Below are 23013 nucleotides of genomic sequence, written 5' to 3' on the forward strand. Positions count from 1 at the left end.
ATTATTGCATGAAAGATGGCTCCGGATTTTCATTTATTTATTTATAAGGGACAAATATCGGATAAACTTTGACAGTTGCAGAAGCAGCGCCCGATGTACTGCATGCGTATATACCAAAGATGATTTCCAACACCAGAGTTTAAGTAATTAATACAATGTCATGTTTCAGTTTAAAATCTCAAAATCAGTGCAAATGTTTAGTACTAATGCCCACTATGGTATTGTAACCCAAAAATGATCTTTCCTATATTAATGCCGGTTTGGTAACCTGCCAGTTTTTATGTATTTATTTCTATATTTGTTTTGTTTATATTTGTGAATATTACTATGATAAAACCCAATACAACTTAACATGATAGGGCATATTCTCAAAAACACAAAACATTTAAACAGACAAATGAAATTTAAAAAACACAAAACATTTCAAGCATTATAAACATAAGGACTAGTTGGTGTCATGGTTGCAGTTGAGGCCAAGTTTTAACTTTTGTAAAATGTTTTTAAATCCCTCAGCTTTGATTCGGCAGGAAGGGATTTCCAAAAGGTTAAGAATGCAGTTTGTGTGCAGTTTGTCTTCCAAACCTCCACACCATATATCAATATGATATCAATAGGATGTGACTGTTTTATGAGCTGTGAGAACGAAGAGGGCTCACCTTGCCGCCTGCCATTCACCTCACATTGTGACAAAGGAATCAGCTGGCACGTCACGAAAATCCAATTCACCTTAAAATAGAGTCTGATCTTCAGAACGCTGTTTTGTCCTTCCTAGGACAAAGTGTTGCATGTGGTCCATTTACCATTTAGTGTTAGGAGGCCTATATACTTTATTTCTCTTCTTTTCTACATGCATACATATAATGTCCAGTTGTATTGATAGATATTTGTTCTTTTCATGTTATACCCTGAATCTGAGGGGCAGGCTCAGTCAGTCTGGAGGGGCAACGATAAGGGCAGTTAGTTGTTCCTCTCCATTTGTAAAGATCAGTCCATTGGTGAAGAATGTCAGCTTCAGGTAACAAAAGGTGCCACTTTCAATAGGACCGGGGAGGGGGTTGGGACTAATAGAGCGGCACTGTACTTTGTTCAACTTTTATTTTGTGTGTAAAAAGGCTGTCGCCGTGTTGAAGGTCAAATAAATGCACCTCAACTGAGATTAATTCCCTGATAAAAATCCCCTGAAACCAAGACAGACAGACAGAAAGATGTTCTTACCTTTTGAGTCTTTGTGTTCTAAGTGTGTTACCTTATTGAGAGGTTATAAACAGTCAGATAATCCTTCTTTTGGACCTTCATTTACAATTGCACACAGAATGGAGACCTGCATAATCTAAAGCCTCATTCAGACTGAATTTATGTCTCTCCAGGGTCATTTTAACATCACCCGCACGGGTCATTGATTTTAAGTGTTATTTTCCACCTCAGTACTGATTACAGCAGCAATTACCCCTTGTTTTTCCTGCTCCTCGTGCAATAAAAATACAGTCCAGTGCTTTTTATACACAAAGCTAGTCCTTGATTTGATTTTAGAATTTTGCTAAATGTTTCCTCTCATCTGGAAACACTCTTAACACCCTCATGCAGGCTTCATCGACTTCCACGTCCTCTTATCCATTTGGCCGGAAGAGGTGAGCAGGAATTGTTCTGTGAGGTCAGTGGAGGTGGTTTCGAGTCCAGCGGGGGAGCACCAGTGACACAGAAAGACATTATGAAGACAGCAGAGATGAAAGTTAACTGATAGAGGACACTGGAGAAGGTTGAAGAGAGTGTAGGAAAGCCGGTGAACTCCAATGCCACCTGCAGAAGTTTGTGGAAGAGTCATCTGGTGTATCAGTGTCCAATTCTGCCAGTTGTGCCAGATGTATTCCAGTCGTTCTGTGTCTGCAGCATCATGCTGTGGATGTTCTAACGTTTGGTATTCAGGGCCAACGAGCATCAGCTGCACCAGCAGGAGGAGGCGAGGAGGACGCGTACCTCTAACCTCTTTCACGTTATTGTGGATGAAAGCGATACGGATCAAAGTCTGTTTACAGGTCACTGGGACTGCTGCCGTTAACGTGGGGAAAAAAAGTAGCTTGAAGAGTTTTTGCTGCGCCAAATCGGATGCATTGCCTCGAGCGGTGTCACCTGAGTCGGCGTCGGTTGTGACTACAAATTTGAAACTGAAACAAATCTTGAGGTTTCATGTCTTTGCTCCAGGCTCCAGGCTAAATTATGAGCATCACCGGGGCATAAAACACCACAATCTCCGGACAAACAAGTGGCATTGTGGGTAACATACGCGATAGGTTTCGACATGGAAGACGAATGTGTGCAATAATAAAGACGTCATCTATGGTTCTGCTCCATTGATTTTGATTCTTTATTCTTTTATAAACTGCCCCATTGCGAGTCTGACGATGTTATATTAAGAGTGCTTTTGGTACACCAGAGCCCCTTCAGCAATAATGAGACCACCAAAGGGCCACAGGAGACCCTTCTTCCCAGCAGCAACCAGCTTTTAAAACTCCGCTCCCACTGACGCCGACAAGAGATTATCCTCGTGCACTTTTATTATAGATCTCAAAGTCCATCCACAAGCTGCGCTTTGTGACAGTGTGTCTGCCGGACCAGGCTGCTATTTTATCTGTCTCTCCCTTAGCGGACCACAATCATCCACAGACATTGATGCAAAGGTCAGAGGAGTTTTTTTTTCTCTCTTCCGCTGCCATAGTGTGACCTTTCTTTGAACATCCACCGACACAGCAAAAGGCTTTATGGTTCTCAATCTTGACACACCTCGCTTCAGTCAGCGTACTACAAAAAAAATGAGTGACTGACTCCACAGCCACTGTTCTGCAAAGAACCACCCTCGCCGTACTAAAGGGGGGTTTTTGACCACTGAAACAAGGGTTTTGGGGAGACATTGTGGGTACACTATCGAGCGCTGGTCTCATGCTGTAATGTAGCAGGGGAGAAGAGGGAAAAATGTAAATAGAAAAAAAAAGCTTAATTCAGGTTCCAGAGGTTAAAATGCAACTTAATCCTTGTCTGGTTCCTTCTTGTCATGCAGTCGTGTTGAAGCCGTATAGTCAGATGTATAATATTATGAAAGACCTAAATAAATGACACATGCCAGTGTCTTGGGCTTCAGAGGAAAGAGTAAGTTATATTCCTGGACACTCTCAATGCAGGCAGTGTGATTGCTTATAGCTTAGCCCCCCAAAAAAAAGTAACAGTGGGTGATTTTAACACATACCACAATTAACACAATGAGATATGATTGGGTCTCTTTCTGTTTTTCACTTGATTCTCTCTCTTCCTATGACACAGGTGGATGGACAGATAAAATCTCCGGATGACTCGATATATGCACACACGAGTAGTCGTGGTTGTCGTAGTACTTCAAAAACAGGAAACAATTATTAATCTGCTGATAATATTTTGTTCTCGATTAATCGATTGCTTATTTTGTCCTTAAAATGTTTGGAAAATGTTTCAAATCTCAGTTTCCCAGAGCTCCAGGACATGACCTAAAATGTCTTGAATTGTTTGAGTGGCACTCAATCTAGCGATATAAAACAGACGAGCAGCAAATCCCCACATTCGAGGTGCCAGAAGCAGCTAAATAAACACAATTTTATTTTGCCGACACGTTCCAGGTGACGGGTTTCTAGGGAAGTGTCTCGCCGTGATCAGCCCCTCCATTATATTGCTGCCCTGCAGAATGTGAACATAACTGCAACACAGTCACACAACCAGAAGGGAAAGCATTGTTATTAATGGACGCCCACACAAAGGGGAAATGTTAATTTAACGTTATACAATGACTCTCCATCCATCCTTCTTTCTTTCTTTTTTAAAATTCCCTTTTCCACTGTTTCATTGCCTCGTCTAAGTTTCGCTTGGCGGTGCCTCACAAGTAATTTCCCTAATTGTGTTTTTCATGAGAGAATCACAGCAGTGAAACACCTGGCAGGTCTCAGTGAGTGTCACAGCTGAGGTTGAGGCATGCCGTATCATAAGACGCCTCTGATGAGCCAATCAGTGAGCGCTGATCGACGCAATAGCACCGGGCATCATCAATATTTTAGTAGCGAGAATCTGCACAATAACTTGCCTGTCGGTTTTATTGTGACCCATTTCTCCTGGTTTTTAAGTCAAATACGAAAAGACCCCGAGATGGCTCTGTTTCTCTGCCTCCAGGGCTTTTCAGGCTTCTGTCTCAGTATAGGCAAAGGAGGTTAAAGTGCTCATAAATGCTCACCATGCATTGTTTCTAACAAACGGCAACCAAGAAAAAAAGAAAAACATAATTACAAATCATTTTTTATCCACGTGTTGTTAGTGAAAATAAATAAAAAAAGCTCCTTGATTTAAGAGGTTATTTGATTCAAGAGTTGTAAAAAAAACTAGTCATAGTCCCACACACCACTATATACTCTCTAATACGCACACTCATACTTTCTCATGCATATTATCCTTCAAGAACTATGATTCAATGTCACTGTAGGATTTTATCCTTGCTCACATATCATATTGTGAAGAGGATTATCGTGTATGTGAGGCGATGATGCATCACGGTGAGAGATCTTAACCACAGGTCTTATTCTGACCTCAGATTGCATTTTGTTACTCTCCTCCGACTGTTCTTCTTTCGCTGCCCTCCGTCTTCGCTTAAAAGGAGTTGTTAAAAATATTTAAAAATAAAATATACATGGATGGATATATACTGTATATATATAACCGCTCTTTGGGGAGGGCCAAGCTTTAAAATGACCATCAGATCGGTGAGGTTTTGTATCACTCATTGCATTTTAAGAGTTTATAGTTTAAAATCTTGTGCTGAATCCACGTTTCCACGACATCACAATCGTCGCTTGAATTGAGATTCTGGAAAGCTTCCTCTTCATCGCTGCTGTATGAGTGGCGGTTTAAAGTTGACGTGTCGTGACGTCAGTTGGTGAGAAAACACAAATGGAGCAGCGGTTTCTTTTTCTTTTTTTTTATATCGTTGCCGAGAAAAAAAGTGGACATAAAGTTTGAGCCAACTTGTCTTTTGACATATTAGTAACGTTCACGTCTACCTGTCTGAGGAATAACGTCGTTAACGTTCACCCATCATCACTCATTCCTCACTGACTGTTGTTGGCCCAAACGTTAGTCCTTTTGGATTCCGGTGTTTCTTTTCACTTCGGATGATGCCGACTTGAACAGCGGTCCATGTTTTCATTGCCTCCCAAGACCACTTTTTTTTTTATCAGTGCTAGGTTTGCGGGAATCCGTCAAATGAATGCGCAATGTCCGCAACCCTCCACTCCAATTCAGGCCCCAGGTCACTTTATGGCCTGGATGATAATGTGTGTGCATTGTGAGATTGCGGTGTGCAAGAGAAAGTGTGATTTATGGTGTAAACAGCCTCTTATAGCAAATTGAACACATGTCATGTAATGTAGTTAGATACACTGGAACAATATTGGGCCCTTTTTTTCCGATGCTTTGGCAACACAGGAGCTTGACCTTTGCCACCGCTCGGCCTGTGTAGCCAGGTTACTATGGCGACAGGTAGGAGAACGCAGCACGTGGGGGGGGTTAATGATCAACTTCCTTTTACAGCTTGACTACTTCCTAATGAGCCAATAACACTGTGATTGGGTCAGGGCCAAGGGATGCAAAGAGGGGACTGAATGTGGAAAGTGTTTGCTGTGCCTCTCTCGTGGTCTTATTATTCTCATACTCCTATTGCCATGTATTTGAGCTAGCATGCGGCTCACACACGCACAGACACACACACACACACACGCACACACACACACACACACACACACACTCACACTGAACCGATACACACACAGTAAACACACAGCCAGTAATAGCCAGTGTCTTGGGCTTCAGAGGAAAGAGTAAGTTCTATTCCAAGATTCATGATTAAAGAAGTTTGGCAAGACATGTTGATGAGTGTGTGTGTGTGTGTGTGTGTGTGTGTGTGTGCGTGTGTGTGTGTGTGTGTGTGTGTGTGTGTGCGTGAGAGGGGGTGTGTGTGCGCTCTGCCCTCTTCCAGTTTGTCTGTAATCAGATTTGGTGCATTTCTCCATGCTGCCGGGGGTCTTTTAAGGTGATTTGCAGCTGGATTTTAGTACCAGACTGAACTCATAAAATGTTTGGTAATATATTCACTGACACAAAATATTATTCCCACTTCCCCGCCGGTCTCCTTCTACTAATTGTTGCTCGTCCCTATTTCCTCTCCATAGAGAGCGAGGGAGTCGTATGGATACCGCAGGTGCCGACCGATTTTCAGTAAAGCTGATCATATCGACTGTCGCCGGTTTATTCGCCACTCAAACAAAGAAATTGGAATTTCCTTATTTTTTTGTTTTCCTATGAATGTCCAGCAACACGTTGTGGTGTGAGGTAAAATAATTAGTGGGGAACTTTTAACCGGTTATGAAACAGTTTAAATGTGTACTTGCTGGTGCTTGGGAGCACTACACCTTTTGTCCACACTGGCCGCCAAAATCAACACAAAATGAAAACTAACTTCAAGTATGAAGGTTATGTGACACACACAAACAGTGCTGGAAACGACGGACCTGTGTTCAGCTATTTCTTTTGCAACATATAAAGTTAACATTTAAACTGCATTGCACATTTGTTCCTCATCCTCATGCACTTTCAGACAGGAACAGCATTCAGCTAAACAACATCATAGTGATGGTCACATCTATGCCAGGAGCCCAGCTTCAGTGTACGTGGGTGTGAAGGAGAAAACTATTTTTAAAACATGAAAAAGGGATAAAAGGCAGTATAAGAATGGAGGTAGTTAAACACAAAAACAGATATAAGTTGTGAATATGTGATACCCGATGTGTTGTTTGTAGTCCACTGGCCACAGACATGACTGTAAAACTACAAGACCTGTGACGAATCCCCCCTAATCCCTGCACTGTTCTCTCTCTGCGTGACTGGCTTTGTACGATATGATCAGCTTTACTTTGTCGTGTGCTCTAATTCTATGATTAAAGAAAAAGTCACAGTTAATATTATTATGATTACTTCATTTAAATAGCCAAGACAATTTGCTCTCTGTGATGAATCCCCCCCAAAAAAGACAATTTGACAGTCACAGTGCAATTAAATCTTCCACATTAGACTCCTCCTCTGCTGCTAATGAGCGTGTGTCCTCACAATAAACAGAGCATCAAATTAAAGGTGATCATCACGAGCGTGGTCTTCTGTCTATGTTTATTACCGTTTTACTGCCATGATTCGATTAATGTAATGAATCAATAAATAAATAAAAAAATGTCACTTCCTTCTAGTTATAATCCTTAAGATTTGGCAACCCCTGTGGTTACCGTGGCAACGGCCGATGGGGTTTAATACGACAAAAAAAAAAGAAATGAAAGATTGAGCAGCTACTTTGTCAAAGATATACAGCAGAGGAGCAACTGGTGCTGGAACAATTCAGAATTTTTTTTTGAGGTAAATGAACTATAATATTCATACAATTATCCTCAAAGAAAGAATCGTTTTCGTCCTCACGGAGTCCGCCATGTTGCGGCGCCATGTTGCGGCGCCATGCTTCGGCGCCATGCTGCGGCGCCATGCTGCGGCGCCATGCTGCGGCGCCATGCTGCGGCGCCAGGCTACGGCGCCATGCTGCGGCGCCATGCTGCGGCGCCATGCTGCGGCGCCAGGCTGCGGCGCCATGCTGCGGCGCCATGCTGCGGCGCCATGCTGCGGCGCCATGCTGCGGCGCCATGCTGCGGCGCCATGTTGCGGCGCCATGCTGCGGCGCCATGCTGCGGCGCCATGCTGCGGCGCCATGCTGCGGCGCCATGCTGCGGCACCATGCTGCGGCACCATGCTGCGGCACCATGTTTCTACGGTGTCCAGAACGGACAAATCAAACACTGGCTCTTGTTAACATTCGGCTGGTTGCAATCTGCATCCAAGTTGCTAGATGCCACCCAATCCTACACACTGTCCCTTTAAGTCATTCCCTATTCTAAACGGCAAATATTTTCTCAGTTTTTATGTCATTTTCTTATCAGTTTTCTGCCAGTTCGTGGATAAAATGACAAATCAATTAGGCAGAAAATTAATAAGAAGATTATTCAATAAATGAGTTGTCATTAGTAGTGATTCGTTGCAGTCCTCCTCGCATAGTTTTAATAAAGAAGTCAGTCAATAATCAGCCTTTTTCCATTGTAACATGCAACAGCGATCGTATTTCATGTTGCACCAGGAGTTTTCCACTCAACAGTCGGAGTCGGAGGTGGGCAGCCTGTTGCTGGCAGCTCACTGCGGCAGCTCCTGACTGCATTACTCCCTGCAAGATTAAAAACTAATCCACTAACCACATAAATTTGAGTTTTTTAACACATTTTTACACCTCAGTGACAAATACATGGACTTTCATAAAGACTAGCAACAGTAGGAAATGTTCAGTTTGCATTGCCAGTAATTTAATAGCTCTGATATTATAATAATAAAGTATTAATCTACAATAATAAAGTTGAAGAACCCTTGCATCTTTACAGGGAAATACATGTGAAGCCGCAATGTGATTGCATATAAAGAGAGTTGAAGGCAGAAGTCGTCTGATTGTCAAAGGAGGTCTATCTCTATTTTTCCAGCCTGTTATTGATTCATAATAGCTCTTAAAAGGATCCAGCATAGGTCACTGCCACGCTATACTCATGCTCTCTGAGGAGATATTCTCGAGGGCTGATGATTTGAACGATTCCTTTTTGGTTTGAGTTCTCTGAACCCACAGAATATATTTTATCAGTGGTTGTAAAAAGAGTGGGGCCATTTAGATCAGTGTGTGTGTGTGTGTGTGTGTGTGTGTGTGTGTGTGTCCCTATCTTCCATGTCAGCTGTTATCAGTTATGTGAGCAGGTGTAATGTTAGTGGGGATATTGGGCTCCATTGAGATCTACTAATCGTCTAATGTAGTTCATTACTGTCTGTGTGTGTGTGTGCGTGTGTGTGTGTGTGTGTGTGTGTGTGTGTGTGTGTGTGTGCATGAGAAAACATGTGAGGGAGTCAGAAACACTGTGTTCTTCTCATCAAAGCCCCACCCTCCCCTCTGTCTCCACGGAAACGCAACACAATTGGTACCTGTCGCCTGGCAACATTGCCCGGTATCTTTGGGACACAGAGCTGCTGGTAGAGAATAGACACCCACGAGCACACACACACACACACACACACACACACACACACACACACACACACACACACACACACAGACACAGACACACACGCATGCGCGCACACACGCACGCACACATGCAGTTGTCAACTGTCACAGAGGTGGTTTGTTTCACATTTCTTTGCTCAGCCTTTCCATCTGCAGAGCCCTTCAGTGCTTTTGAAGAACAAGCACACACATCACGTTTGATCGCGTGTCTCGGCTGATGCATTTCGTATTGTACATCCTTGTTTACATTCTGCGTCATGAGATAACAGCTTCTCTCGCTCTTCGTTGGAACATATCGCACCACAGAAATGTGACAGTTGGCTTTGTGGAGCCTGGAAATTACTTGAAATAAAACTAAATGTGATTACATACGACTCCCAAAAGGTACAAATGTTCACCTCCAAAGGTGGAAATATATATCATCCATGAGGCCATTGCCTGAAAATATTGCCAAGCTTGTAATAAATGATGCTCCTAAAACAAAACCCCTTTTTCTGTGACTCTGTGTTACTCCAACCAAGTCATTTTATGCGATATTAAGCGATATAAAACATCTTCTATATTTTTCATTCTGTAATAAAACTGTAGAAACAAAATCCCCAAGAATAAGTACAATAAAGCTGAATTAAAATGAACTCGAAACTGTTTTTACAGATTATCATCACTTGTAAGGAGGAGTGAAGAAGGATTTTTCTCCACTGTTTTCAAACCAGAAAGTCGCTGTTTGGATCCCGAACACATCTGGACGGTGATTTTCAAATAACCGCACTTTTACCTCTCTCCCCCTCCCCATAAACTAGGCTGCTGAAGTTTATGTCATATTCAGTTACATTAGCTCTGTATATTTCACATCAATGAACCAACCAACACTGGTTTAGGGAACTGGTTTTGAAGCAGCCTGATTATATATACACACACACGCGCGCGCACACACACACACACACACATACACGCATTCACGCACACACACACACACACACACACACACACATACACACACACCCACATTCTCACACATTCTGCTAGAGGGAGACGGCTGTGACAGCGACATATTTAGTCTTCTATATTTGTACCATCACACACTCCCACTGGAGGAGGAAGGTGATGCGACGGAGGCTGATTGGACAATGTGTTGTCCTCGTGTAGGTGCATGTGTATCTGTGTGGACAATATGTACAATATATATATGTTAAGAAGCAGGGGCCTGTCATGCAAAATAAGTTGAGAGCAAATAGGATTTAAAATCAATCGTCTTATGAAGCGTCTTGAGCTCCAGAGGGTTTACAGAAGCAATGTAACCAGAGATGCTCTTAGAAATGATTTGTATGAGGCCAAGAGCATCTGGAGAAGAAGCAAGATATATATTTTTTAATTATATTATATTTATATATACTTTCCCCGAAACCACTGATCTCTGTGAAATGGTCTTTAAAGTGAAATGACTGATGTTTAAATGTCCAATATACGATATTCAGAAGCGTAGCACCCACGCACCAGTTTCAACCTCCGGTAAACACCGTTAGCTCTGTTGGTGTTTGCCGTCGTTTGCACTGTTAGCCCAGTTAGCTTCCAGCCGCCGGCTCAACCATCGCCATGTTGGGAGCAGTTCACAGCAAGGTGCAATACTGGGGCCTCTTCTGTTCAAACATCTACATGCTTCCACTGGCTCAGATTATAAAAAACAACAAAGTGTGTTATCATAAGTATGCAAACGACACACACATCTACACAACTATATCACCAGGGGACTATAATCCCATACAAGTGCTCGCAAAATGCATTGAAGAAATCTACAACTGGATGTGCCAGAATTTTCTTCGATTAAATAAAGACATAACAGAAGTAATTGTTTTTGCTCCCAAGGACGAACGATTGAAAGTTAGTCAATCACTGATGTTAAAAACCACAAACCAAGCCAGAAATCTAGCTGTAGTTATGGATTCAGACCTTAACCTGAACAGCCATATCGAGCCAATTACAAAATCAGCCTCCTATCACCTGAAGAATATATCAAGCATTAGAGAACGTATGCCTCAACAGGATTTGGGGAAACTTGTCCATGCATTTATCTTCAGTAGACTTGACTACCGGTACTGTAACGGTGTGTCAGCCAGAAAGCTGCAGCTCAAGTCCTCACTAAGACCAAGAGAGTGGATCATATCACTCCAGTTCTGAGGTCTTTGCACTGGCTTCCTGTCCAACAAAGAAAGGCCTAAATACATTTGTGATCTGCTGCTACCTTATGACCCCTCAGGTCGTCTGGGACTGGTCTGCTTTCTGTTCCAAGAGTCAGAACTAAACATCGAGAAGCAGCGTTCAGTTTTTCTGCTCCACATATCTGGAACAAAGTCCCTGAAACCTGCAGGTCTGCTGACACCTTCAGAGACCCTCAACTCCTTTAAATCCAGTTCGAAGACTTTTCTGTTTGCTTTTGCCTTTAATTGCCTTCCATTATGTTTTGATGCTTTTAATGGTTTTATGTGAAGCACTTTGAATTACCTTGTTGTTGAAATGTGCTAAACAAATAAACGTGCCTTACCAATCTTGCATTTAACCTTAGCCATTAGCAATCACACAGACAGCCAGTGTCAACCAGAGAAGTGAACCATGAGCTTCAGGACGGGTTCATCTCAAGGTCAAAGAGTTCTGCTGGGTGTCAGCCACTTCATCTGTCCCTAGACACACAGCACCATCACCCTCTCATCCTCCCATATGCACTGTCACACACCAACAGATGCAAAAGGTTGATATGTAGACACCCATCACATGGCTGGATGAACCTGCAATAGAGCAGATGATGGACTGATTTACAGTTCGTTCACACTCGATCATTTTATACCCTTTTCATTCATCATCATTTTTTATTTTGAAATGCCTAAAATTCTCAAATAAAAACCATAATAAACATCGAGAAGGGTCAGATTCAGATCTTTTACACTAAAAGTCTGCCAGGAACAAAGTGAGGAGTATGTTCTCTGAGCTGCTAAAATACGTTTCATGTGAAGCATCTGTGCACAAATGCATGTTTACTTAGATATTTATTTTTTTCTCTCCAATACTGTCATTGTTCAAAAGCAAAAAAAGAGGATCTTAATAGCAAGTTAAAAGCTGCAATTGAACAGTGTGTACACTTTAAGATTGTGGACAGTGCACATCTTAGAGAAGATTGTGTGTAAAAACAGATTATTTCTCCCAATTAGATCATCTGTCAGTCAGATGAAAGTATACCAGTGGAAAAATACTGGTCAGGAGCCTAATAACAGCTCCACCATTCACTTTGAAGCTCATATCAATGATGCTGAAATAATGTTTGTGCATGAACATTTTACTCTATATTTCAAAAGGATTTTGAGTTTGGTAGATTTACTTTGCAAAGTTAACGAAATCCAGCACATTGGCTCTAGCAGCAGAAAATAATTGATTGGAGGTGGAGGCACTGATCTTCTCACCTGTAGAGCACCATAGATGACTGGTGCATGTGTATTAGGCATGGTGCATTGAAATGAATGTAATCAGTATTCTAAAGTCTGCAGAGACACCCTGCAGGTCGTAAAAAAGATTTTTACTTCAGAAAGTACGCTCAACGCCACGGCCAGGTTTCTCCATCCTAAACTTATGTTCCCTTTTATCTGGAAACCTTGAGTGGAGGAACATAGAGTGGAGGAAGAGGTCATGTGGCACTGCAGAAATCATGGAGCCAGAAGTGAAGTGATTTCTCTCTGGTCGAGAGCAGCCCCACTTTGTTTTTCAATTATTTTTCCATCTCTCGTATTTCCCTTCCTCCTCGGCCATCATTTATACTTTTGTGCTTGTTTCCTTCATCATTTTACACTGTCTGTGTATACACTGCTCCCTGTCTCGTCTTTTTCCCAGCATGCACTCCCTCGGTTCTAAAAACACAAAAATCCGGAGTCCCATGTGTTTTTAATCCTGCATTGATCCCACATGGGAGCTAATATTCTCTCTGCTGCTCCTCAAATCTGTTGAATCAGGTGCCGGCAAGACACAGCTGCTCGTTCGCCACATAAAGTGGCAGCAACCTGACATTAACACATTAACCCTCCTCTTTATAATCTGTAAATACTACCGAGTATTTACAGACACAATGCTCATCATATGACTTTTTATAATCTGCTACAGTGGTAAACAAAGGTGGAGTTATACAGTAATCCAGCCCCTAAAGGGCATCATACACACACACACACACACACACACACACACACACACAACCCCCACCATTTCCACCTTTCAAAGCAGCTGCCCAGGGTCCCTTCAAAGTCACTTTGAAGGGACCCTGATTACCAGACAGCCTATAACTAGCATCCAGCTACAATCCTCCAAACACACACGTCTAAGAAAACTCACCATAAAAATGTAAATGCTTTAATCAGTGTTGTTTCTGCACACATATACTTCCTTGTATCTCACAGTCTGTGCGAAGGGAGCATAATAATGCTCAAGTTTAGCACACGAGCACTTGTTGAACTGGACAGTAACGCAAGGGGAAAGAGCCTTTTCACACCTCCATATCATGAGTGTTATGATTGAGACGGCTCTCCTGTAGCTCGCTGCAGATTAGCAAGAAAAGAAAAAAAAAGGGACAGAGAGAAGAATCACAGAGAGGAACGATGCTGAGAGCAAAGGAGGGATGGCGGGAGCGTCAGAGGAAGAGAATACAAAGAAGAGAAGTCTGTGTCTGTGTTTACTGTATACGTGAGCAGTTAGTGATGGATTCGCTCGTATGAGAGCTCCTCTTTTGGTCCTCCGCAGAGAGGTCAGAGGTCAGAAACGAAGTGCTGGATAGATTGAGCAGCTCCCTTATCGCCCTCAAATCAGAGTTTAATTAAAAGTGCAGGTTAACAGAGTGCCTCTCCAGTAAAATGTTAAAAACATTTACATATCGGAGTGGTGCAGCCGTCGTGTTGGTATACAACGACTGAAGAGAGCGCACCGGTGTCTTGAGCAGTCACAGGAGCAGTTTAATGAGTTACAGGTGCACAGTTGCAGCTGTGCAGTTGGGAGGAATTCAATGTTATGCTTGCACTTTGTTCAGGGCTTTGATTTGCTTTGCAAATCTCTTAATTTGTGAGAATGTGCTTCAGTTGATGAAAACTGATGACATTTCAGTCTTTTCTTATAGTCATCAGATTGCATTGAACATTTCAATCTGTTTCTTTCTCCCGAGCCCTTTTGTTGTCATTGTTAACTGACACTTAAGTCAAAAAGGGGCCTTGAGTCATATATCGACTGTGCCTATTGTTTTCTGCCAGTATAGTCCTGAGTGTGCAGCACAGAATACGGCGTTTGCTGCATTGGAAAGAAAACACAGTCTATAATATTTGGTCTCCTTTTATCCGTCAGCGAAAACGTATGTTTGATGACAGCTGTGCCGCCTCGTTATTGTCTCGTGGAAAAAGAAACAGGAAGACTGTGGGTCAGTGGTTTGCAGGCCCGACTTTCAATCAGAGGATCAGCGGTTCAATCCCTGCCTCCCCTAGCCCTAGTCGAGCAAAACACTTAACCCTGAATTGCTCCCCGTAGCTGTGTATGAATGTAAGTTGCTTTGGATAAAAGCGTAAGCTAAATGTAATGTGAAAGAAAAAAAGGTTGTTGACGAATCAATTAAGTAACAAACTACAACCACTTTTGACTAATGTTAGCTCAATGAGCTAGCCAACGCTGATGAAAGGGAGCAGTTTATATCACTCAGCTTTCCGTCCCATGTGGCGTAATTTATTGTTCACTAGTTTCTCTCTGCTCTTTTCCTGATGTATTCTCCGCCTCTTTCTCTTGCTGTCAATCCATCTTTGTCTGTCTTGACAGGATGTCTATCTCAAGTCTTGTTCCCGGCACACATCAAAAGTGTGATTTTGCTACTCCACACACACACACACACACACACACACAACGTTTGATAGGTAGGAATTTATATTTCTGAGAGAATACGGAGGGCGTTTTTTTTCTTTTCTTTTCTCAGATGTTGACAAGAATAACCAAAGAGAAGAATTTAAAGATAGAGATGTAAAGGTTTTCTCTTCATTAAGACGTCGGTATTTTCACATAAACACTCGCTGCAAAGGCAAGTGTTTGCCAGTACTGCTAATCCCACCCAGATTATTACACCAACTGTGCATCTAACCTCCAGCTCGTTGTTTTGTTCGCGGGTGCTCAGAAAGGTTTGGGGGGAACCTGTGCTGCTCCTTGACACATGCTGTCACATCATTAGGCCGCTCTCTTCACGAATGCAGCGTTTTAATGGAGTGCAATGGGGTATTTTTGACAGCTGGTGTACTGCGAGCGAGTTGAAATGTAAAATGATTGGACCGATATTGGATCAATTAGAGGATGACTTGTTTGACCCTGGTATTGATTAGGGGGTCCCTACTGACAACACCACACGTGCAGCAAATCACACAACGTCTGTAAGCTTTTTAAAAAAAAAATGTTGTTCACATGTGCACTTTCTGTCTCACCTCAAGCCTTCCAGATGCTGTGTAATCCAATCACAAGTTAGGGGCGTGGAAGAATGATCCAATCACACAATCCCTGGTAATCCAATTACAGAGTAGCTCAATAATCAATACAAGCAGCATAAGCAAACTTGCATATCTCTGTGTCGTACACACATGCAGGCGCACACTGTCCAAGACCGCATCCACCTCAAGTTGTTGCCAGGCAAGTGTGTTCGATTATTCATCAAGGCCTTACGCCTGCTGCCCCTTCAGGCACATTTGTAGGGCTGATTCTGCAGCCTGTCCATCTGTCCTTCTGCTTCAGCACCAACACACACCACCCGTCACAAAGCAAATACTTATAATGGCTAATAGATAATACTTTCTGCTAAAAAGCCATGCAGTTTGTCCCACTTCATTACTTCATTACAGAGAAACTGCATCTGTACAACACTCTGCAAAAGGGACCAGGAGTGTGGCCATGGAGAGACGGAGCTCTGGAAATGCTGAAGTATGATTGGCCATTTAAGAGGTTAGCGTTTAGTGACTTTTGTCAAAGTGCTTTCTCTTATCAAAAGTTGCAGATGGCAGGAAGTTGTACTTTATTACGCTGCTGCGATCTCAATTCAATTTATTTGTACAGCCTGAAATCACTAATTTGTCTCCAGGCACTTTAAAATCTGTACGATTCTGTTATTTTGTTGGTCTCTGCAGAGACCGGTAGCTTTTCAGATTACTTATTTCCTTGATTTGGTCATTTTGTGCCTTGCATAGGAATTTATTTGGTATTATTTATTTGTGTGCACATGTTAATTGTTTGCATGTGGACTTTGCATCCACAAATTAATTTCCCTAAAGGGGACACATAATGTTAATTTTCAGGTTCATACTTGTATTTTGCATTACTGCAAAAACACATTCTTTGTCTCATACTGTCTGTCTGAATATATATACTTACATTCATACACCGTAGACACAGCTAAGAGGAGCAATTTGGGGTTAAGTGTCTTGCTCAAGGACACATTGACTAGGGCTAGCAGAGCCGCGGATTGAACCGCTGATCCTCTGATTGAAAGACGGACCTGCTAACCACTGACCAACAGTCGCTCCCTTAGGTTAATTATTATTTATATGTAGTTCAGTTTGAAAAACTGACGATAAATATCAATATTATTCAATCAAACTTTCTTTATTTGATTTAATAATCAAATAATGATCAAGCTAGTCAAAATACATACAGACGTTGATACAACTGCTACTTTAATAAATATGGTCAGACATTATTCTAATTTTCTGGATCTCATGCATGAGGAATTTCTCTCTAACTGGATATTGTTTAGTTTAAATTTAAAAACTCTGAAATAGTGTATATATACAATAGAAAGTAGCATGATATGTGTGTGGTAAGGTGGAAAATAAGGGTGTGGCGAGTTCCCCCTTTCATCACCATTCTTTGGGGAACCTCAGCATTGCATCTCGGTCTCTTTGAAGAGGATGTGGTTCTTTTGGCTCCTTCAGACCAGGACGTCCGGGAAGCACTGGGGCGGTTTGCAGCAGAGTTTGAATTATATATCTTGACAGGCCTGGGAACGCCTCGGGGTCCCCCAGTAAGAGCTGGAGAACATTGCTTGTGAGGGGAACTCTCAGGAATACTCTGCGAAGCTGGCTGCCCCCACCTCCCGGCTCCAGAGAATGGAAGATAATAAGTTGATGGGTATTTAACATACCTCTTATTTTACACACCAACATCTATATACTCCCGCACTACTACTCCATCTTGGCTCATCAGTTCCTCACTTCTTCTGATGTTAAACAATGGATTGTTCTTGGTGCACCACCCTTGCAACTTTTCTGATTTCCTCCAGCTATGAAGCCCCGCTGATGTTTGCCACCCACCTGATGGTAGCGTGTTGTCATCTGGAATTGTAGCATTTGATCTCCTGATCGGGTGCAGTCATGTACAGGGAAAACAAGAGGATGCTAAACACAGGGCTCTGGGGGCTACGTATGTGCTAGGCCTAAATTTCAGTTGGGGAGAAAGGGGAAATAAACATTTGAACCTGCCCGAAAGTGCCTGTGAGACAAAGAGCGTACCATTTAGTTTTAGGGGTGTAATTGTGGAGAATCCTGAGATGATATCAACAAACACCTTTCTAATGTATGTTTTGTTATTTCCAAGGTGTGTGAGAGCCGAGTGGAGGGCAATAGAGATGCTTAACTCTGTTGATCTGTTGGTAGGGGATGCAAACTGATGGGGGTCCAGACTGGCCGGCACGTGGTCTTTGATGTGCAGTAGAACCAAAGTAGAACCATCAAAGCACTTCATAACAAATGTGTGTATGAGTGCCAGAGGGCAGTTTATTATGTGGTAGTACAAAGCTGAGAAGAGCTGCATGGTTAAACTCTTGCTTAAGTGTAGACCTTTAATGCCATCGCACTGAGTCTCATACACACACACACACACACACACACACACACACACACACACACACACACACGCTAAGATGTCTAAATAATATTCTACCGAGGTGGACATTTTGCATTGCCACGAGATCCTTGACTCCATTGTGGCAAGAACACACACAATCAAAACAATTGGTCCCACTTGAGTTTTGAGGGTAATATTGTAATATTTGTGGTAATATTTATGTCTGGAATTCTTTCTAATATAGCAATTAAATGTGCAAACACTCATTAGCTACCTCGCTATGCAATAGTTTGTATGATCCGTGGTGGAGTCCGCCATTTGCGTGCTGGATTCAAATGGTGTACACATGAACACATGAAAAAAAAAGGGGATGATCACTTAATGGCATAATCCAGAAGGGCAGAACAGCCGGCTATGAGCATCTCGAAGATGAAATATATTTGCATTGGCTACATCACATTTTCATCATGACTGAACGTAAAATTCTGAGCACACAGCACTTGCATTGAGTGGCCGTGGTACATGGAGCCAAGCAGTGGCTCTGGGCTGGACAACAGTTCGAAGAATAGGCCTCACCGGAGACGTGATTATGATTATGATTGTGATTCTGTTCAGGATGCCGGTCAGCTGTTGCCCAAAGAAAGACGTGGATCACTCTGCTGAAACGGTGATGAGATTGGAGACTTAGAAGCACACATTAATGTCCAGTCATGGCTGTAGCGTTGTCATTTGTCTGGGTTCGGGGATGCCTGAGGCAGCACTTCAAAGGTGCATGTAACTATTATATTGCAGTGCTCAATATACAGTAAAATTGCACAAGCAGAGATAGCCAACAGACATTCATTTTATGATACTACACATATGAAAACATACTTTTATAAATTGTCAAATGTGTGATATATCTTTGTAATGTGAATATGCACTTATATATTATGATTATTATCACATTCCTACATTATTTAATGCATTACTCTGTTTATAATACTTCAGTACCCCATACATATTAATATGCATACAGATACAAAACATAGTAAAGTCCTCGGTGACCTTTTAAATTGTTTTTGTGTGCTTATTGACTAAACTCAGTGATGTTTAGCTCCAGTTCGGATGTAGTTCTGATACTTATGACGTGCACAGTAAGGCGGTGCGAGTGAGTCACCAGTGATCTCGATGCGCTGACATTAGCTCAGGCTCAGACTCTTGTAGTTGCTAAGGAGACAGAAATCATTTGCAGCAAATGTACTCAACTTTTTGTGTATTTCCGATGCTTGACTGTCCTCTCTGACCTCACTTTAATCCTCCCTACGAGCCACTCCAGCTCTGACTTATTGTACCCTAATCAATCAGAGTCGAAAAGACGGAAAAAAAGAAAGAAATGAAAAATCTCACAAACCAAAAATGGACCAATGTATCAGGTGTTTGTTGCTTTGGCAGCGAAGTTTGCATTTAATATGTCCAGGAACTATGTAGACAGCTTTTCTGGGTTCTGCGATATCTTCGTCACATGAATAGTTGCCACAAGCTATATGTGGTCCAGAGACGCATCATCTATCATGCAACTCAGAATGAAAAACATTTTATACTCAGCAGAGAATTTTTGTATTCAGTTGCGGGAGTGTCAGACATATTTGAGCTAAAAAGAAACGAGGGGGCAATTAGTCAGTGGTTACATAAGTTTTTAGCAGTAAGCTAATCCATCTGTTAAATATACAGCGGCAGAAGTATAATGAGTGTAATACACAGACATACATTTAATCGAGATAAAAAATGCGTGCTTTATTCGTAGAAAGGTCATCTGCATATCAAATCAAGCGCTTCCTGAAATAACAGACAGCCACATATGGGGTGATCGGGATGTTTTGGCTTCATTTATGTTGGAGCTGTCATGCAGCGGCAGCCTGTGAAAAACGTTCCTGAATTGTGCAGCTGAAGTCCAGAGGAGAAGAGTGATGTCCTGTATATTAAATTTACTGTATTCAGGTCTTATTTTTTCATGCAAAAACAAGAATATCAACGGGATTGTAGCACAAAGTGAAGTGTTCTGTTAATTTAAATATGAAAGTACAATACAAATATGTTGTCCTTCAAATCAATGAATAATCATGATACATAATTGTTATTTAAGTACTGAAAATAAGTTATTGTGCATATCATTTTGACCCTGATCCTGCAGCCCTAACTCACAGTGGCCCTTTTTACAGATCCAGCACCCCTCATTTGTAATTTGAGTCGCAGACAGCACCCATAAATGTGACATAACTGCAGAAGACAGACAGCGAGACGTTCATTTAAACCAACTCTGAATTTAGAATTGAGGCAGCAAGGAGACGGGAAGGAGACGGGAAGAAGGCAGACGAGCGAGACTGAGCATGAACGGACAAGAACAATCACAGAGGATGGAGTTGAACTTCTATTTAACAAATGAGAGAGGGAGAGCAGTGGAGTGACAGTGACAGTAAGGTAGAGAAAGAGACATGGATCAGGGGGGTCGGTCAGTAGCGGAAGCTGTACATGTAAACTGTTTCCTGGAAACAGAAACTAAGACTGAGAAGAGCTAATAATGACTGCTTGAAACCTGAGTTAGATTGTGTTTGTGCATGCCGTCATAGTTATTCCAAAGTGCCTCGAAGATGTCTGACCTCCGTTTTTCCACTGATTTAACTGAGCCCTGCTCTTTGGTCTGCGACACTTGATTTCCTCCGAATAATTTATTCTTGTTCTAAAAACAAATCCTTGTGCTATATTCATACGTTGTTTTTATATTGTCAACAATAGATGTGAGGCCAAAGCCTAATATATTATTCCTCTGTCCCAGAAAGGTAATTGTTGTCCAAAAATAAAAACATATGTTGCCCTGAGTGAACCACAAATACACCGTCCTGCTGGTATAAATATGCGCATTAATCTGCGGCTGACAAATAGTCTCCAACAAAAGCACTATTGCTGTTTTAAGACATTTCTGAGACTTTTTGCAATGTGAAATGTCTGTTATTTGGTTTCTTTACGACATCACCGGATATCTCTGCCGTCCCCCCAGGAGAAAAAAGGGAGGAAGTATGCACATGTCAGACATGGAAAGTAATTAACTAATGAGCTGGATTGTTTTGAGAAATACTACAACATGCAACTTGAGTAATATTCTGCACTGATAGACGAACATCACAGCCTACAACCGGCCTCTTTCATGTTGACATCGTCCAAGAAAACATGCATCCTTCCCTCCTTGTGTTTCCTCTCTCTGATTCGATAAGTCCCTCGCCACAACGTGTTGAGCTGTCTCTCAAATGAGCCCGTATGGCAACGCAGGCACACACACACAAACGCACACACCTCACACACCAGCGTCAGGCCATAAAATATTCAATAAGGGGGTCTCGGAGGCCTTCGGAATTGATGGGTCAATGAGAACGCCTGAGCACAAAGTAATAAATAGTCCATTTTAGAGAGTTCACTCATCTACATGCCGAGGGCCATTAACAGAACATGCACTGGCAAAATGTTCCGCTTGGTATTTACACACACACACACGCACACACACACACACACACAGAAGTAAACAGATGATCGTGATGGTTCCTGCTTGTACACAAGATTGTTTCTTGAGGGAGGGCGCATGTGCTATTTGTTGCATCAAATAATGAAACCTCATAAGGTTTTCGTGATGACTCTTGACAGTGTTTACCTCGGCCGATCAGTATTTGTTACTAATCCGCCGGGCTTCTTCGCTCTGGAGTGTGCTCTCACACCGAGGCTGCTTTCACGTTTGAGTATTTTGATAGAAATCAACTCAGTGGTTTCTTTGAGGAACGGGGAAAAGAAATATGACATATGAGTCTTACTTTGATTGGGATTGAATAGGTTATTTTTGGATTCAATGCTCAACTAACTAGAACTGAAAGTATCTTTTCAAGTTTTCGGTTTTCCCAGTTGACGTTTACACTTGACAATTTACACCATTGGTAAACCAATGAAAATACAAGAAACTTTGACTACAAATAGAAATAACACAATAAAAAAAGTTGTTGCACATGCATGTGTGATCTAAAACATATCGGACGTCGTGCTGAACCTCCACTATTGATCAGAAGTGACGCAGCTGAAGCCTTGAGTGAATTCAACTAACTATTTATTGATCACGCTCCTTCCTCTCTTCTCTGTTCACAGACAGCAACTTTGTCCTGGGGAACGCCCAGGTGCAGTCGCTCTACCCCATCGTCTACTGCTCCGACGGCTTCTGCGAGCTCACCGGCTACGCCCGCGCCGAGCTCATGCAGAAGAGCTGCGCTTGTCACTTCCTGTACGGCACGGAAACCAGCGACCGGTTCACAGCGCAGATCCAAGGAGCCCTGGACGAGAGGCAGGAGTTCAAGACCGAGCTGGTGTTCTATAAGAAGGAAGGTGAGACGGCCGGAAGGAAACTGTGTCTGAGTCACTGTGTCCATTAGTGCTCCATACATACATCCATCCATACATCCATCCATACATCCATCCATCCATCCACCCATACATACATCCATACATCCATCCATACATCCATCCATACATCCATCCATACATCCACCACCTCTGTCCACCGGGTGAAAGCACGTTTCTATACCAAATCTGTTGAGATTCTGTTTTTGTTTTTTTACATGTAGAACAACATAAGGACACATTTGCTTGAGTGGCAGGTCAGGCTGCCCACACATACCACTACGACCACACCATCACTTTTCTGGTAAACTGTCCCAGTGATAAACTGGGACAGTTTACCATAGAAATAAATTGGGGGCAATATTTATAATAATTATATTACTTTTGTTAACGCATTATTGTCACTGTTATAATGCATTTTAATGTATTTATTAGTGAATCTAAGTGGTTATTGTTTGCTTTAAGTAAAAAATATTTTTCAATGTTTTATGTGACGTTCTTGCTTGGATTTAAGTATCTTTTTTTAACAA

The 23013-nt window shown here is 42.1% G+C and overlaps 1 protein-coding gene across 1 annotated transcript in view; it reads left to right on the top strand.

Annotated features, from left to right (window-relative positions):
* kcnh3 (potassium voltage-gated channel, subfamily H (eag-related), member 3) overlaps positions 1-23013 on the top strand; it is a 105794-nt gene that overhangs the window by 42256 nt on the left and 40525 nt on the right. Inside the window, exon 2 of the mRNA XM_034561467.1 lies at positions 22235-22468. Within this exon, the coding sequence (XP_034417358.1) occupies positions 22235-22468 (234 nt within the window). The remainder of the gene's footprint in view (positions 1-22234; positions 22469-23013) is intronic.

Source organism: Cyclopterus lumpus, chromosome 21 (assembly GCF_009769545.1).
Source record: "Cyclopterus lumpus isolate fCycLum1 chromosome 21, fCycLum1.pri, whole genome shotgun sequence".
Classification (NCBI taxonomy): Eukaryota; Metazoa; Chordata; class Actinopteri; order Perciformes; family Cyclopteridae; genus Cyclopterus; species Cyclopterus lumpus.